General features: G+C 45.8%; 1 protein-coding gene across 3 annotated transcripts in view; it reads right to left on the minus strand.

Annotated features, from left to right (window-relative positions):
• Positions 1-19,243, minus strand: part of TMEM184B (transmembrane protein 184B) — a 157,674-nt gene that overhangs the window by 38,046 nt on the left and 100,385 nt on the right. For all 3 annotated transcript variants that reach the window (XM_075833691.1, XM_075833690.1, XM_075833692.1), the window contains exons 6-7: positions 10,826-10,901; positions 1,206-1,297 (exon numbers count right to left, since the gene is read on the minus strand). In XM_075833691.1, the coding sequence (XP_075689806.1) occupies positions 1,206-1,297; positions 10,826-10,901 (168 nt within the window). The remainder of the gene's footprint in view (positions 1-1,205; positions 1,298-10,825; positions 10,902-19,243) is intronic.

A 19,243-nucleotide genomic window follows, 5' to 3' on the forward strand; every position in this document is an offset into this window, starting at 1 on the left:
AGAATGCGAACGGGAGCCGTTCCATTCACTATGGTGTACGCCGTCTGTGTGGGAACGGCGCATGCACCGCTCCCACACAGTCCAAAAGGAAGGTCTTCGGCCGAGCGACATCCGGCGCCATTTTCATGTGGACTGGAAGCCGAGGCCGGACAGTAAGAGGACTAATTCCGGTCGCGGCTTCCGGACATATGTTCAGAAGCAAGGACTAGGAGTGGAGGGAGCGGACGGAGCGGCGGCGGCAGGAGCAGGTAAGTTATGTTTGTGTATGTTTGTGTTTTACTGTGCGATTACCACTGTATGTAAGCCTACTACACTGTGCATTCGCTCAAAAAATGGCGGCACACAGTGTAGGAGGTTTGAACATTCAACCCCCCCACCCCCTTCTCCTGGCAGTAGCCAGGATAAAGGAGGGGGATTGTTTGAGCACACTAGAGCGAGTGTCTTCTCCAATTTTGCAGCATAAAGCAATGAGGTTGCTTTACCACATGCCAATGCTGCAATTTTGGGAATTGCTCCCTCTAGTGACCAGCACATGGAAATTTTATAAATTAGAATCTAATTTATAATATTTCCTTACTTGTGAAAAAATTAAAAAAAATTAGAACAATGTGTAATCATGTATATACCAACTGTTTAACTAAAAAAAAAACAAAAAAAAAACCTTTCTAGCGACACTTCCCCTTTAAAAACAATGCTGGAAAAAGATCAGTGTGTGTGTAATGAATCTATAGAATATAGGAGTTTCCCTTTTTGAATTGAATTATTGAAATAAATTAACTTTTTGATGATATTCTAATTCATTGAAAAGGACCTGTTTGTGTGATGGTGATGTATCCACATACTTTTAGCCAGGTAAGCCCCAAGCAGTTGCAGGCCCAACAGATGCTGCGGTGTATAGCAGTGATGGAGAAGCATGCTTGCCTGCATTTTCACACACGGTTAGGCTCATGGGCGTATTCAGGATCCGTATCACTTGGGATTCTGAATACAGCAGCCAGGCTTTTAAAAGGGGGTTATGCATAGTGCTATATTTTCACAGCATGTTCCAGCAAATGCCATAGCTTGCACCATATTCTCACCTAGAAGAACGGTTTGCTTTGCTTCTAGGGTTAAATACAGTGCGATATACAGCACCCATTACAGAACAATGCTGTATAGCACCGCATATTATGGACAGAACAATAATAAACACATTTAGTACTTACTTGAAATCACCATCCCGATATTTTCCAAAAGCTTGGAGTATTACTGTGATAGCTGCCATTAGCGGTTTAACCACACAAAACTGCAGGGTTGCCTACGATGCCAAAACAATATAAAAAAACATTGATATAATATAACAAATAAAATGTTAGAAGTAATAGATACCAGTATTCTACTAATTCGATTAGAAAAGTACAACTTTGTGTATTACAGATACATCATGTGGATAGGATTTTTATATTATATTATAGAAATAATGATGATGTATATCAGGAATCAACACAAGTGATAAAGGGGTTAGAGAAAGTATTCCTGGTGGTCTGGAAAGATTTAGGTGTTAATAGCAAATATCCTCTTGGTCTAGGCTGGTGAAGGTTTTATTGGTTATATGGTAATATCTGTGGTGCTTTAGGGCAGTTATGAGGTAATACCCAATATCCCTGCAGGTCCACGCTAGAGTTTATCCTCAAAAATAAGAATTAGGCCTCATTTACACGAGCGTGTGCGTTTTGCGCAGGCAAAAAAATGCAGCGTTTGGCGTGCGCAAAAGGCACTTGACAGCTCAGTGTGTCATCAGTGTATGATGCGCGGCTGCGTGATTTTCGTGCAGCCGCCATCATAGAGATGAGGCAAGTCGACGTCAGTCACTGTCCAGGGTGCTGAAAGAGTTAACTGATCGGCAGTAACTCTTTCAGCACCCTCGACAGTGAATTCCGATCACAATATACACCAACCTGTGAATAAAAATAAAAATAAAAAGACGTTCATACTTAACAAGAACTTCCTGCTTCCTCCAGTCCGGTCTCCCGGCCGTTGCCTTGGTGACGCGTCCCTCTCTTGTCATCCGGCCCCACCTCCCTGGATGACGCGGCAGTCCATGTGACCGCTGCAGCCTGTGATTGGCCTGTGATTGGCTGCAGCTGTCACTTGGACTGAATTGTCATCCCGGGAGGTCAGACTGGAGGAAGAAGCCGGGAGTTATCGGTAAGTCAGAACTTCTTCTTTTTTTTTACACGTTCATGTATATTGTGATCGGAAGTCACTGTCCAGGGTGCTGAACCAGTTTAACTCTTTCAGCACCGTGGACAGTGACTGTCTCCTGACGTCGCATACCGGAATTTTTTTTGCCGGGTTCGGTCAAAACGAGTTCGGCCGAACCCCGTGAAGTTCGGTGCGCTCATCTCTGATTTGACACTCCATTTGGATGTTTGTAAACAGAAAAGCACGTGGTGCTATTCTGTTTACATTCATCCTTTTGACAGCTCTTGCGCGAATCACGCAGTTCGCACGGAAGTGCTTCTGTGCGGCATGCGTGGTTTTCACGCACCCATTGACTTCAATGGGTGCGTGATGCGCGAAAAACGCACGATTATAGAACATGTCGTGAGTTTTACGCAACGCACTCGCGCAGCGCAAAATTCACGCATTGTCTGCACTGCCACATAGAGTAATATAGGTGCGTACGACACGCGTGAAAAGCACGCGCGTATATTACGCTCGTGTAAATGAGGCTTTAGTCTTACAGGTAATTCGGTTTCCACTTCGTCCACCATGACGGCACACTAGGTGAATACCAAATGAGATGGTTTAGGGTGGGACTACCACTTGGAGTAATTTGCCAAGATTCTGCTGGAAGCTTTGCATAGGTAAGGGAGCTAACCCAAATAGCTGCAGTACAAATCTGGTCTAAGGAGCCCCCCCCCCCCTTTCTGCCCATGATGAAGCGGTTGACCTGGTGGAGTGGGCTTTGAGATTTATAGGAACTGATTTTCCCTCAAGAGAAGAACAGTCTTGAATGGTTGTTTTAATCCATCTAGCAATGGTAGCTTTTGAGGTCGTCTGGCGTTTATTTTTTCCCCCAAATTGGACAAGAAAGTTGGAGTCTTTCCGCCAATCTGCAGTAACCTGTAAACATTGTAAAACCAATCTTCTAACATCAAGACAATTACAGTTTTCCTTTTTTGTGTCTTTGGATTCAGACAAAAATTACGGAAGAACAATTGAACACGTAAAAAAAAAAAAAATAAATAAAAAGAAGTACACATATTTGGTATCACCGCGTTCGGAACGACCCAAACTACAATGTTATTTCTGAGCACGGAGACCCCCACCGATCGCTAAAACGATGGGTGAGCGCTGAGCCGCTTAGTTTATAATAGACTTTTCACAGAAAGCCGAGCAATTGGTGTACGGGCTCATAGACTTTCTTTTTTTATAAATTCTTTTATTTTCATTTTTCAAACAACGACAAGATAGTGCCGACATAAACAGCACAGACATCGGCTCACAGGCCAGTAAGTATGATAACAAGTGCAATGCAAGAGATACAATACACAGCTCTGACCGTCATCTGCATCAATCTGGAAAAAACAGCAAATTTTAAATTTTATACATCCCGAACCAGCAGCCATGCATAAAACCAAAGAAGGACAGACTAGAAATAAAGGAGAACAGAAAAGAAGGGGGGGGGGGGGGCAGAGAGAAAGGGAAAGGGAGGAATCTGACCTCACACACATAAATCTAGGAAGCGCATCAGGAGGCCATAATGGTCCTATACTCCACGGATGATTGGAATCGAATCCACTCACGCCACGTTTGGATAAATTTGGCATGAGCCCCTCTCATTGATTCTCATGATCTCCTGAATCTTGCCGAACCACATGCCCACTGTAGGTGGACAGGTTTGTCTCCATAACACGGGAACACAAGCCCTAGCAGCATTCACCAAGTGGCGAACCACCGAGCGTCGGTATGTAGATAAGGGGACCTCGCACAAATGGAGCAGGAACAGAGCCGGAGAACGCGGAAGAGCAAAGTCCGTAAATTTAGATGAAATGCGCCACACCTCAGCCCAAAAGTCTGACAGCTGCGGGCACTTCCAAAAGATATGCAAAATCGTGCCCACCTGGCCCCCACATCTCCAACACAACGGAGAGACCGCCGGAATCATTGCATGCAATCTGGAAGGCACCCTATACCAACGCGACAGGATCTTAAATCCTGCTTCTTGAATTCGGCTGGCCATGGATGATTTGTGTGACATAGTAAACAGACGATCCGTCTGTTCTGCAGTGAATGTAAGACCTAAGTCCCTCTCCCAGCAACTCAAATAGGAAGGTGTGGAAAGGGTAGAGGGGGAGATCAGCAGCGCATAGAGCCTGGACAATGAGTGGCGCACCGAGGTCGTGCCCCTGCATAGTCTTTCGAAAGGTGTGTAGTCTCACAAATATGCCTGAGGGTTAGATAGAGATGTAATGAAATGTCTTAACTGGGTGACCTGCCAGGCGGAAAAGGAGATGGGTTCTGACAAGGATAACAGCTGTGAACCGGTCATCCAGGCCGAATCCTGTATAAAATTATCCGCATAGCCCTTGCCCGCCCTCAACCAGTGTCGGAAGGGGCCCCCCTCCTGTCCCGGGTTGCCCAAGATAGGTAACAAGGGCGATGGGAACGGAGAGATCTCCTTCCGAGGGAAGAGCCGGGACGCGACCGCCAGGGTGGGCCCTATTGTCGGATGCATTCGAACCGAGAGGGGGACATGTGTGCCTAACCAGGGTAGGGCCTGCAACGGGACCTCAAAAAAGGACCGTTCCATAGACACCCACTCTTTGAACCCCGTGTGCCTGAACCAGTCCAATATTCGTGCCAAATGGGAGGCCTGGTGATAGGAGACAAAATCTGGGAGACCAATGCCACCATCAAACTTGGCACGAAAAAGCAGGGACCGCGCAATGCGCGCTGGTTTCCCCACCCATATAAATCTGTGGAGTAGGGACAACAGGGCTTGGAAGAAGGGACGTGGGACATGTACCGGCAAGGCCTGTAAGAGATACAAAATCCGGGGCAGAATGTTCATCTTGAAGATGGCACATCTACCAAACCAGGTGAAGGTGCCAGACGTCCAGGAATCTAAAATCGCTCTTCACCCGTTGAAGAAGCGGAGGGTAATTCACCGCGTAAAGGCGAGATAGGTCCCCGGTTAGCCGAACCCCCAGGTATTTAAGAGAGTCCCTGGCCCACTTAAAAGAGAAAGACTCCGACAGCTCATCCACCAGGGACTGCGGCAATGAGATGTTGAGAGCCCTCGATTTCTGGTAATCTTAAAGTTAGAAAGTTTCGAGTATCTACTCCGCTCCGCCAAAACGTTGGGCAAGGAGATTCTGGGGGCAGTGAGAAAAAAGAGCAGGTCATCCGCATAGGCAGCCACCTTATGGCACTGTCCTCCCAAAGAAACACCCGCTATGTCCGGATTGGAGCGAATGTGGCACAAAAAAGGCTCCAAACACACAATGAAAATTAAGGGAGACAAGGGACAACCTTGCCTTGTGCCGTTGGAGATAGCGAGCGAGGAGGAGAAGTGGCCGTTTACTCCTCACCCACGGCAGAGGTTAAGGTGGAGACTCGAAATCCACTGCATCGTATGGGAACCCAGCCCCACATGCCGCAGTGTAGCCAACATAAAATCCCAGTTGACCCTGTCGAAGGCCTTCTCTGCATCCGTAGAGAGGAAGCATGTGGGCAGGGACATGACGGCCGCCTGATACATCAAATTAATAGCCCGCGTAGTGTTATCCCGAGCCTCCCTCAATGGCATAAAGCCCACCTGGTCATTATGAATCACATCATGTAATAGCGGAGTCATCCTGTGTGCCAAAATTTTTGCAAACAGCTTCAAGTCGACATTCAATAATGATATGGGACGATAATTCTGGCACAAGGATGGGTCCTTCCCTTCTTTGGGTATCACCGTGATATGTGCCCTTAGCATGTCCTTAGGGAGGGTCCTCCCCTCCGTGAGCGAATTGAATGCATGTAGAAAATGAGGTGAAAGCAGTTCCGAACAGGCCTTATAATAAGGCAATGAGAACCCATCTGGGCCCGGCGCCTTTCCCGAAGGCGAGTCTTTCAGTGCCCACGACCACTCCTCCAGGGAAATAGGAGCCTCCAGTGCGGCAGTAGCCTCCTGTGGGATACATTTCATCCCTGAGGACCGGAGATATGACTCAGTCCTCTCCATGTGACCCCCTACAGGGGGGGGGGCCAGGAAGATTATAAAGAGAGTGATAATAGGCCCGAAAGGTCTCCGAGATGTCATGTGGAAGCTGCCTGTGTCGACCCTGTACCCGAGGGACATAGGTGCGCATTCGTGACTTCATCAATGCCCTAGCCACAGATCTACCCGGTTTATTACTCCTTAAAATGCCTTCTACATTTAACTAAGGAGGCTCTAGCTTTGGAAAGACAGAGCGAGCGAACCTGCTCGCTCAACTGCCCCAATTCCGCTCCCACCACCCGATCCTGCGTGACCTTATGCGACTGTTCCAACGTGTGTATGCGGTTCAGGAGTTCCCTGAGATGTGCCACCCGCTCCCGCTTCAATTTGGCCCCAATACGAATGAAGGAACCGCGCACCACACACTTATGTGCCTCTCTTACGCAAAGTGGGTCCACCCCTGATGCGGTGTTTATTAGCAAAATATTCAGTGAGATCCCTGTGGATCTCGGACACCACCGTTGAATCCTGCAGGAGCGCTTCATTCAAACGCCACTGCCAGGAACGAGGGCGCGCCTTCGGCAGAGTAAGGGAGAGAATGATAAGAAAACGTCCGAAAACGTGATGTTATCTATGGAGGCAGATGCGAGGTCAGGGAGGTGGGAGTGACGTAAAAATAAATAGTCTAAACAGAAATATGAATTGTGAGGGGCCGAGAAGAAAGTATAGTCCCTGGTCGAGGGATGCATAAGCCGCCATGAGTCGACCAGTTGGTGCTCACGCAACAGCTGACGCATTCGACGATGTGCCGCTCTGGATAAGGATGAATGTCCCCTTGAGGAGTCTATCGTGGGATCTAAAGTGGTGTTCAAGTCTCCCCCCAGTATCAGAGTGCCTTCCAGAAAGTCATCCAACGCGACCAACACCCGTTCTAAAAATGCAACCTGACCGGTGTTAGGGAGGTAGTACGAGGCCAGAGTGAACAAGGTGTTATCCAGCCTACCTTTCACAAAGAGGTACCGACCTGCTCCATCAGTGCATGTCTCCAGATGTTCCCAGGGAAGAGAGCGAGAAATCAGGATGGAGACCCCCCTTAGTCTTGGAGTCAGGGGATGTACTATGATAACCCTCCGGGAAGTTGAAATCGTCAAGTTTCGGTACGTTGTCGTACCGGAAGTGGGTCTCCTGTAGGAAGGCGACTTGCGCTTTTTTCTTCCAGAGACGGAGAATGGAGGACCTCTTTTCAGGGATATTCAGGCCCTGCGCATTCAAGGAGACAATGGTTAAGGCAGACATGTTAAGAGGGGTAGGGGATGACAGAGGGAAAAAGGGAAACAGAAGAGAAAGAGAAAAAAAAAAAAAAAAAAAAAAAAAAAAAGACCCCTTCAAGGGCGCACAAAGATCCGGAGCAACGAAACTGCACTACCCCTCTACTAGCGGAGTGCAAAACCCCTCAACAACTCGTCGTGGGCTGTGTCGCCCTCGGAAGGAAAACCCACCGACCGCGACACAGCAACACGGGACCCTAGTGGGGAACAAAGAATGGCAGCGGCGCTACAGACACAATTCCTCAAATATGGTTATAGGAAGACTAACAATAAACAATGAAGCTCAGCGGAACCCCGGACACACCCAATAAACTATCGTTACAACTCTCCCAGCCCTGCTTAACCATCTAGCTGCAGATCCCCACTTGTGCAACCCTTAGATAACATACTGAACAAAAAGTCCCGGTTAAATCCGCCAGTCAAGCCGTCCTGAGTATCTTCGGATGGTCATCTGCAGAAAAAAGGGGGGGTTAAGTGCAAACAACAGGCCAACCGTGGCCTATGCCCTCAGACGGAACACTCAGCATAAATGAAGGACAGTCAGTCTCTGCGAGGAGAACGCCGTCCGGGGGTCCTGAAATCGCTCAGGATATCTCTGGAGCGAGACGGGGGTGGGCGCACATAATCCTGGTAAGGACCTCCCCTGGTGAAGAGTGCTTCCGGGGGTTCCGTCCAGTCCGGTATCTGCACCAGGGAAATCTCCAAGAATTGAAAGGCCTCTAGGTCCCCCAGAGACCTGACAGCAAATGAATGTCCTTGTCTGCGAAGAATAATATGAAATGGGGTGTCCCCATCTGTAGGTGGCTCCTGCCGCCTTAGTGGCCTCCAACAGAGGGCAAACTGTCCGCCGAATATGGAGGGTCAACCTGGAAACATCTGGCAGGACGGTGATCTCCGAACCCTCAAAGGGAACGGTCCCCTTCTCCCAAGCTCTCCAAGCGATATCTTCCTTCTGCTTGTAGAAATTAACTCTACATATGACGTCCCGCGGGCGGTAACCCTCTCTAGCCCGTGGGCCCGCCAACCTGTGAACTCTGTCCATTTCAATGGCCATATCACGTGGCCTGTCCAGGAGTTTGTTAAAAATATGCGTACTGCACCATATAAGCCATCCGGGGGCACAGATTCCGGTGTGCCCCGTAATTTCAGGTTATTTCTTCTCCCCGTTTTCTACATCGTCGAGGTGCAATGAGAAGTCTCGCATTTGAGTGGACTGAGTGTCCATGGTGCGGGACAGTACGGAGATGTCCATAGTCTGGACAGAATTATGGCGCTCTAAGGCCTCTACCCGCGCGGCCAGGGAGCGTACCTCCTGCGAGACCGCGCCAATGGCCTTGTTGTGCTTCTCTCCCAGGTGCGAGAGTCGTAGGTCCAAATCAGATTTGGTGTGGAGCACCCGCACCATCTCCCACAATTCCGCAAGGGTCCGTTCCATGTAGAGCGGGGAATGAGCCGTCTGATGATGCCCCAAACCCGCCGGCGGAGTGAACGAACCCCTCAAAATTGCAGGCGTCCCCTGAGTAAACTGCTGAAAGTCCGGAGAGGGATGCTGCTGCGAGGTGGCCTGACAAGATGGCGCCGGGGCTGTACTTCCCTGCGAGGACATGCGGTCCTCGCCCTGCCACGTTTTGGAGCTGGAGAGGAGGAAAATCTTCCGCCGGATCTGGGGGTACTGATCCGCGAAAGCCCATTGCTCCCTGCGCTACCTCCGTGGACATGCTGATCGAGTCAGAGGCCTGGGAGCTGCTGTGCGGTCTTACCGGCTCAGCGGTGTAGGAGGGCGGCGAGCGCCAACGTGGTGGCGGGGTCCGGCTGCGGCCTGAAAGAGGAATGGATGCCCGCGGCGGAGAAGCTCCGTCCTGAGTGGAGCGAAGGTACCGGCTGATGGATGAGGCGCCAGAAGTGACCGAGTGGCTCTTACGACTTCTCCCCTTTGTTATCGTGTGCAGGGATCAGGTTAGTGAGCCCGTACGGGCGATTTACTGTAAGCGGGGTCCGGAGCTCCAGAGCAACACGTCCTCACACCGCCATGCCAAAGCCACGCCCGCCGCTCATAGACTTTCTATTAAAGAGGCTCTGTCACCAGATTTTGCAACCCCTATCTGCTATTGCAGCAGATCGGCGCTGCAATGTAGATAAGAGTAACGTTTTTATTTTTTTTAAAAAGAGCATTTTTGGCCAAGTTATGACCATTTTTGTATTTATGCAAATGAGGCTTGCAAAAGTCCAACTGGGCGTGTATTGTGTTCGTTACATCTGGGCGTGTTTACTTCTTTTACTAGCTGGGCGTTCTCACGAGAAGTATCATCCACTTCTCTTCAGAACGCCCAGCTTCTGGCAGTGCAGACACACAGCGTGTTCTCGAGAGATCACGCTGTGACGTCACTCACTTCCTGCCCCAGGTCCTGCATCGTGTCGGCCACATCGGCACCAGAGGCTACAGTTGATTCTGCAGCAGCATCATCGTTTGCAGGTAAGTAGCTACATCGACTTACCTGCAAACGCAGATGCTGCTGCAGAATCAACTGTAGCCTCTGGTGCCGATGTGTCCTTGCTCGTCCGACACGATGCAGGACCTGGGGCAGGAAGTGAGTGACGACACAGCGTGATCTCTCGAGAAAACGCTGTGTGTCTGCACTGCCAGAAGCTGGGCGTTCTGAAGAGAAGTGGATGATACTTCTCGTCAGAACGCCCAGCTAGTAAAAGAAGTAAACATGCCCATAATACACACATAATACACGCCCAGTTGGACTTTTACTGTAAACACGCCCAGTTGTACTTTTGCAAGCCTCATTTGCATAAATACAACAATGGTCATAACTTGGCAAAAAATGCTCGTTTCTTAAAAATAAAAACGTTACTGTAATCTCCATTGCAGCGCCTATCTGCTGCAATAGCAGATAGGGGTTGCAAAATCTGGTGACAGAGCCTCTTTAAGCCCATACAATAATTGTTCAGCTTTCCGAGAAAAACGGATCAGAAACGAATGGACTCAGCACTCACCTGATCTTTGTTTTAGCGATCGGTTGGGGTCTCCGTGCTTGGACATTCACCGATCAAAACTTCTGACGTCAGAAGTTTTTTTGAAAGTTTAGTTACCCTTTAACATTATTACTTTATTGCAACTTTTGCATGATGAAAATAAAAAATGTGAACTTTCTTTTGTTAAAATACAAATCATTACATCTATTGCGATTTTTAGAAATATTAACTTAAAATTTGTATTAGAAAACGTGTAAATAACACTACATCGAAATTGGAACGTGTTTGGTAGAAGACCAGAACCACACTGCAAACTCACCTGTTTACAAAAGCGTAAGAAGCCTATAGAATACGTCTTCCCCCAAAGACAGCAAGTACCGTACATACAACTAGACCTGTAAACAAATACAGAAAAACAAAAGCATACATTACAGAATATTTTCCCCTCTGACTTGAGACAGGAATGTCACAAGGAACTTAAAGAAATCTTGACTATGAATACAATTATCTATGGTTAACATTGATGTAAATGAGATTTGGAAATAGATTATCATACTTGGTTTAAAGGGGATTCCGGCACGACATTTATGGCCCATCCAAAAGGACAGACTATAAAATGTTTGCTAGGTGGAGATCTCTTAGCTTTTTATAATGCATGTCTACTATCTTACACAGGGAGATGTGCTGCAGACAACGATGATATTTATTGCTGCAAAAACGGGTGTTTGCTCGTTCATCGGCTGATCGTTGCCCTGTTTACACTTGAACGCTCGTTTGACCAATAATTGGCCCGTGTAAAAGGGCCTTTACTTCCTAATTCTGTGTAAGGGAAGGAATTGGCCAACTGACTTAACGGTATTAACGGCCGTTTGCCATCCATTTTCACAGCCGTGAAAAAAAAAAACACTGACGAATTTCATGTGTCAAGTTTTTTTTGTCCCAACTCCCTGAAACCACTACCGCGCCCACTCTAGATAGTACCACCGTGCCCACTGTAGATAGTGCCCACATAAGTGCCAGTGCCAACACACCCAGATAGCACCACAGCAGATAGCACCATCTGTGGATAGCACCAGTCTTCATAGTGCCATCTATAGATAGTGCCAAACACTCGAACATAGTGCCACAGCGCCATCTGTAGATAACTCCAGTCTCCACATGGTGCCACAGCACCACTGTAGATAGCACCAAACACTTCACATAACGCCACAGTGCAGACTGTAGGTAGCGCCAGTCTCCACAAAGTGCCCCCCGTAGATAGTGCCACACATCCCCCTGTAGATATCGCCCCCCCCCCCCCCCGACCTGGAGCAGCCCCTGACGTCACTGTCCATTTATGGATAGTGATGTTAGAGGTTTTGAGATGGCGGAATCCACGGCCAGAGCGTGGCCGATAAGTGTTCTGCGTTCTCTGATGTAAACCCTCCCCAACACCTGCGTTCTGGATTGAAGTCTCTACCGGTCCTTAGCAGAGGTTATGACACCAGACCAGTAGATCCATCAATCAACAGCAGAGGAGAGGGGTTGGGGAGGGTTTTGAGAATGCAGGACACTTCATTGTTTGGCGGAACTTGAAAATATACACGTCACTTGCAAATAGGGCATGCATTTTTAGTTTTTTTTTTAAAGTTCTGTTATTTCAAATAGAATATACAAGATCATCATTGTCAATCTTTTACAGTTCTAGATAACAGGCTAAATGGAGGTTTTGATTTGTAAAGGGGATTTTACACAGGGCGATCATCAGTAAGATGCTCGATCAGCTGCTGGTCGTATTATTTTAACCCCTTAGTGACCACCAATACGCATTTTCACGGCGGTCACTAAGGGGCCTTAGGCTAGGCCGCCCTCTTTTCACGGCGGCCCAGTCTACACCCTGTAATGGTATCCCGTGCAGGCTGGGTCTCGGCTGTCTAATGACAGCCGGGCTCCTGCTCCACCGGCCACGATCAAAGTTTACTTTAATTGCGGCCGTTTAACCCGTTAAATGCTGCAGTCAATACCGACCGCGGCATTTAGTTAATTTGCAGAGGCAGGGAGCTCCCTCTCACCCATCGGCGGCCCCCAAATGCAATCGTGGGCCTCCGATGGGATGTCATGGCAGCCGGGAGCCTGATAAAAGCCCCCAGGTCTGCCCTGGGCATATGCCTATTATGACGTGCCAGAGGCACGTCCGAATAGATTGCCTGTCAGATTTACACTGACAGGCAATAATGCTTTGGTATACGAAGTATACCAAACCATTATAGCAGCGATCGCATAGTAAAGTCCCCTAGCGGGACTAAAAATACAGTAACGTAAAATAAAAATTAATAAAAAAATTGCAGTAAAAAAACAAAAACTTTTTTCCATAAAAAGTGGTTCTATTCAGTAAAAGTGTAAAAAAACAAAACTACACATACATAGTATCGCTGCAACCGTAATGACCCAAACAATAAAGTTAATATATAATTTAAACCGCACGATGAATACCACAAAAAACAAGCGCCATAAACAATGGCGAAATTGCTATTTTTTTCCATTGCCCCCCAAAAAGTCATAATAAAAGTTAATCAATAAGTCCCACGTACCCCAAAACAGTACCAATCAAAACTACATCTCGTTCCGCAAAAAACAAGCCCTACATATAACTACATTCACGGGAAAAAATAAAAATTACGGCTCTTGGAAAGACTTGAACTAAAATTATTTATTTATGCATAAAGAGTTTTTATTGTGCAAAAGCGCTAAAACATAAAAAACCTATACATGTGGTATCGTCGTAAGGACCCATAGAATAAAAGGTAACAGGTTATTTTCGCCGCACAGTGAATAGCGTAAATTTAAAATGCATAGAACAAGGGGGGAATATCAGTGTTTTCTTCTATTCCCACCCCAAAAAAAAGTTAAAAATCGAAAAATGATATCTACACCAAAATGGTGCCATTAAAAAGTACAACTAATCCTGCAAAAAACAAGTCCTCATACAGCTATGTCGACGGAAGAATAAAAAAAGTTATAGCACTTTGAATGAGACTATAGAAAAACAAAAAAAATAGCTAGTCATTAGGGCATAAAATAGGCTGGTCACTAAGGGGTTAAAAAAGTGAATTATTAATTGTTGTCGACGGCACATCTCCCTGTGTAAACAGGGAGACGTACTGCCGACATGATATGAACGTATGAGGACGAGCGATCAGAGTAACGACCGCTCGTTCCCATCTATGGCTCCGTGTTACAGGAGCAAACGAACGCCGACGAACGATATTTCACTGCACCGGCCGATGTAAAAGGGCCTTAAATCATCCTAAATGGTCCGCTTAACCCCTTCCCGACATTTTTCAAATGGATACGTCATGGAAAGCTAGTGTCATCTATACGACAAATGGATGACACGGGCTCAGAAGCAGAGTCCGTGTCATCATCCCCGGATGTCAGCTGTATGTTACAGCTGACACCCTGGGGTAATGGCGGGGACCGAAGTTTTCTCTGATCCCCGCCATTAACCCTTTAAATGCAGCGGTCAAAAGCGATCGCTGCATTTAAGGGGTTTGCAGCTCATCGGCACCCCAGCAATGAAATTGCCATTGGCTGCAAAGGAAACCGGAGGCCTAACACTACCCTCCCGGTATGCCTAGCACGGAAGCCTTTCAGGCCCCCGCCCTGACGCTGGGCCTAAAGGTCTTCCGTAGCCGGCAGTAAAATGGCACCGGCTCATGAGCTGAGCAAGCGTCATCAGCGGTGGATGTCAGTAGTATGTTACAGCTGACATCCACCTGTAACGGCAAGAACCGGAGATAGATCCGATTCCTGCCATTAACCCCTTAGATGCGGCGATCGAAAGAGATTGCTGCATCTTAGAGGTTGGTAGCAGATCGACAGCCCTGCCATGCAATCGCAGGGCTGCCGACTGCTGCTATGGCAACAGGAGGCCTAACAATGGCCTCCTGCTCTGCCATTATGGAAGCCGATTAGGCCCCGCCCGGAGGCAAAGCCTAATCGACTTGCTGTCAGTGAACGACTGACAGATCTAATACATTGCACTACATAGGTAGTGCAATGTATTAGAAAAAAAAAACTGACAGTTGGACCTTCCATTCCCCTAGTGGGACTAAAGAAAAGTGGGAAAAAAAAAAGTTGTAGAATAAAGGTTCAAGTAATAAAATAAAGCACAATCGCCCTTTTTCCCTTACCAAGCCCTTGATTATTGAAAAAATAAATAAACCATACATATTTGATATCGCCGCGTCTGTAACGGCCTGACATATAAAAATAATATATTATTTATTAACTTAAAAACCAATGCCAGAATTTCAGTTTTTTGGTCACTTTGCTCTACAAAAAGTGGAATAAAAAAAAAAAAAAAAAAGAAGTAGTGATGTATCCAAAAACGGTACCTAAACAAGCCCTTATACAGCTCCGTCGACAAAAAAATAAAAAAAAGTTATGGTTCTCCCAACATGGCGACAGAAAAAAAAACACCACATTCTTTTTACAAAAGTAATTTTATCGTGCAAAAAGTTGTAAAACAAAAAGCGCCAGAATCGTACTGATCCGCAGAACAAAGTTAACACGTAATTTATAACACATGGTGTACGCTGTATAAAATAGACAAAAACTATGCCTGAATTGCTGTTTTTTTAGTCAGTATGCCTCCCATAAAATAGGATAAAAAAAAATAATCAAAAAGTCGCATGTACCCCAAAATAGTACCAATAATAACTACAGCTCGTCACGCAAAAAAACAGCCCTCATACCACTACGTCTATGTCAAAATAAAATTAGTTAAGGCTCCAATAAGTCAGGAAATGAAAAATATGCAGTTGTGCAGGGCCGAGTGGAATATTTCTTCTGTTTCAAGAAGAAATTTATCAAGGCACTAAAATCAGGGAACCAGGAAGGGGAGGGCCCAAACATGTCGAAGATATTTTTTTACCCCATTATTATACCACCTGACTATGCCCCTTATGTACTCTGCCCAGCTTATATGTACCCCCACATTATAAACTGATATACCAGTAAAACTCCAAACAAAAACTGCTACTAAGCAAAATCTACGCTCCAAAATCCAAACGGCGCTCCCTCCCTCCTGAACCCTACAGCATGCCCAAACAGCTGTTTACTTCCACATATATGGCATTGCCATACCCGGGTGAACCTGAACCCTTTCAACTATTTTTGGGGTGTTTCTCCAGTGGCACAAGCTGGGCACGACATATTTGCCACTGAAATAGCATATCTAGGGAAAAATGTAAATGTTTACTTTGCACAAACAGCGCAATCACTTAACCCCTTAATGACCAGCCTATTTTGGACCTTAATGACCAAGCTATTTTTTACGTTTTTCAATCGTCGCATTCAAAGAGCTATAACCTTCTTATTTTTGCGTCGACATAGCTGTATAAGGTCTTGTTTCTTGCGGGACAAGTTGTATTTTTTAATAGCACCATTTTTAGGTACATATTTATTGATTAACTTTTATTAACACAGTAAAAACGCTTTTTTTTCAAAATTATTTGTTTTTGTGTCTCCATATTTGAAGAGGCGCAACGTTTTTATTTTTTCGCCGATGCGGTTGTATGAGGGCTTTTTTTTTGCGGGACGACTTGTAGTTTTTATTGGTACCATTTTGGAGTAGATGCGACTTTTTGATCACTTTTTATTAAATTTTTTTAAAGTCAGTATTCACAGAAAACAGCAATTTTTCCATAGTTTTTATTATTTTTTTTACGGCGTTCACCGTGCGGGTTAAATAATGTAATAGATTTATAGTCGGGGTCGTTACGGACGCGGCGATACCAAATATGTGTAACTTTTTAACTTTATTTTGTTTTTTTAATAGTAAAGCATTTTGTAAGGGGAAAAGCTGGGTTTTTCATTTTTTTTCACATTTTTTTTTTTTAATTAACTTTATTAAACTTTTTTTTTACTAGTCCCATTAGGGGACTATAATATGCGATTCAATTTATAATTCACTGCAATACTTTTGTATTGCAGTGTATTACTGCCTGTCCGTTTAACACGGACAGGCATCTGCTAGGTCATGCCTGCGGCATGATCTAGCAGGCAATCACTCCAGGCAGCCTGGGGGCCTTTATTAGACCCCCGGCTGCCATTAGAGACACAGACACTCGGCGATCATATCGCCGGGTGTCGGTGGGAGAGAGAGGGAGCTCCCTCCCTCTCTCCAAAACCACTCAGATGCGGTGCTCGCTATCGAGCACCGCATCTGAGGGGTTAAACGTGTGCAATCGATACGAATATCGATCTCACACGGCAGAGCAGGGACGCTCCCAGCCCTCAGCTGCCTCTAGCAGCTGAGAGCACGGAGATCTGACAGCTCCCTGCTCTGTTTACTTATTCCGATGCCACGACGTAAAAAGTCTATGGCATCGGACTAAGGCCCGTTAGTGACCGACGTAGAAACACGATGGGTCGGTCACTAACGGGTTAAGGAAAATTCCTGTGGGGAGAAAATGCTAACTACACCCCTTAATAAATGCCTTGGGCATAGTTTCCAAAATGGGGGTCACTTCTGAGGGGTTTCTTTTATTATTTCACAACAGAGCCTCTGCAATCGTGAACCAATACTTTGTAAATCGCCAAATTATACCTCAACTTCAGATGGTACGCTTTCACATATGAGCCTGGTCGAATGTCCAGGCAAAAGATTAGGGCCACATGTTAGGGGATTCTAAAACTGGGAAACACAGCATAAAAATTAGAAAGCTGTCTTGTTATGGTGGCACAAGCTGGGCACCAAATATTGGCACATCTATGGAAAAACAACATTTTCACTCTGCAACATCGAGTGCACTCTAATTTCTGCAAAAGACCTGCGGGGTTAACATGCTCACACCACCCCTAGGTGAATATCTTGAGGGGTGTCGTTTCCAAAATGGGCTGACTTCTGGCAGGTTTGCACGATTTTGAACCCACAGGGGCTTTGCAAATGCGACATGGTGTCAAGAAACCAATCCAGAAAATCTGTGCTCCAAAAGCCAAATGGCGCTCTTTCCGTTCTGAGCCCTACTGTGTGCCCAAACACCAGTTTATGACCAAAAATGGGGTATTGCCGTACTCGGGAGAAATTGCTTTACAAATGTTGGGGTGCTTTTTATTTCCTTTATTTGTTGAGAAAATGAAAAATTGAGCTAAAGCTACGTCTTATTGAAGAAAAAAGGATTGTTTTTATTTTCACTGCCCAATTCTAATAAAAATCTATGAAACACCTGTGGGGTCAAAATGTGCACTACACCTAGATGAATTCCTCAAATGGTGTAGTTTCCCAAATAGAGTGACTTTTTGGGCGGCTTCACTTTTTTGGTCCCTCATTGGCTTTGCAAATGCGACATGGTGTCAAGAAACCAATCCACTGAAATCTGTGCTCCAAAAGCCAAATCAGCGCTCCTCTTCTGAGCCCTACTGTGTCCAAATAGCCATTTATGACCACGTGGGGTATTGTTTTACTCGGGAGAAATTGCTTTACAAATGTCGTGGTGCATTTTCTCCTTTAGTCCTTGTGGAAAGGAGAAAACAAAATAGCTAAACCTACATTTTCTTTGAAAAAAAACAAAAATTTAGATTTTTATTTTCACAGCCTACTTCCAATCATTTCTGCAAAAAACATTTGTGGTCACTATACCCCTAGATAATTTCCTGAAGAGGTGTAGTTTCCAAAAGGGGGTCACTTGTGGGGGGGGGGGGAGGTTTCCACGGTTTTGTCCCCTCAGGGGCTTTGCAAATGCGACATGGCCTCTGCAAACCATTCCTGCTAAATTTGAGCTCCAAAAGCCAAATGGTGCTCTTTCCCCAAATGGGGTCACTTTTGGGGGATTTCGATTGTTTTGGCATCGCAAGAGCCCTTCAAACCTGACATGGTGTCTAAAATATATTGTAATAAAAAGGAGGCCCAAAATCCACTAGGTGCTCCTATGCTTCTGAGGCCGGTGCTTCAGTCCATAAGCATACTAGGGTCACATGTGGGATATTTCCTAGAACTGTATAAATATAGAGTTGTATTTCTCTGGTAAAACTCGGTTACAAAAAAAATGGATTCAAAAATAATTTCTGCCCAAAAAAATGAAGTGTGTAAATTTCACCTCCACATTGCTTTAATTCCTGTGAAACGTCTAAAGGGTTAAGAAACTTTCTAAATGCGGTTTTGAATACTCTGAGGGGTGAAGTTTTTAAAATGGGGGGGGGGACTTAATGGGAGCTTCTAATATATAAGGCCCTAAAATCCGCTTCACAACTGAACTGGCCCCTGTAAAAATAGCCTTTTGAAATTTTCTTGAAAATGTGAGAAATTGCTGCTAAAGTTCTAAGCCTTGTAACGGCCTAGAAAAAGGATGTTCAAAAAACGATGCCAATCTAAAGTAGACATATGGGGGATGTTAATTAGCAGCAATTTTGTGTGGTATAACTGCCTGTCTTACAAGCAGATACATTTAAAGAGACTCTGTCCCCACATTATAAGTGCTCTATCTCCTATATAAGGAGATCGGCGCTGTAATGTAGGTGACAGAAATGCTTTTTATTTAAAAAAAACGATCTTTTTTCACGTTAGGAGCGATTTTGGTTTATGCTAATGAGCTTTCTTAATGCCCAAGTGGGCATACTTTTACTTTCGACCAAGTGGGCGTTGTACAGAGGAGTGCATGACGCTGACCAATCAGCATCATGCACTCCTCTCCATTCATTTACACTGCACTAGCGATATAGATATATCGCTATGTGCAGCCTCATACACAAGCCC

The sequence above is a fragment of the Rhinoderma darwinii genome, chromosome 7 (genome assembly GCF_050947455.1).
Source record: "Rhinoderma darwinii isolate aRhiDar2 chromosome 7, aRhiDar2.hap1, whole genome shotgun sequence".
Taxonomy (NCBI): domain Eukaryota; kingdom Metazoa; phylum Chordata; class Amphibia; order Anura; family Rhinodermatidae; genus Rhinoderma; species Rhinoderma darwinii.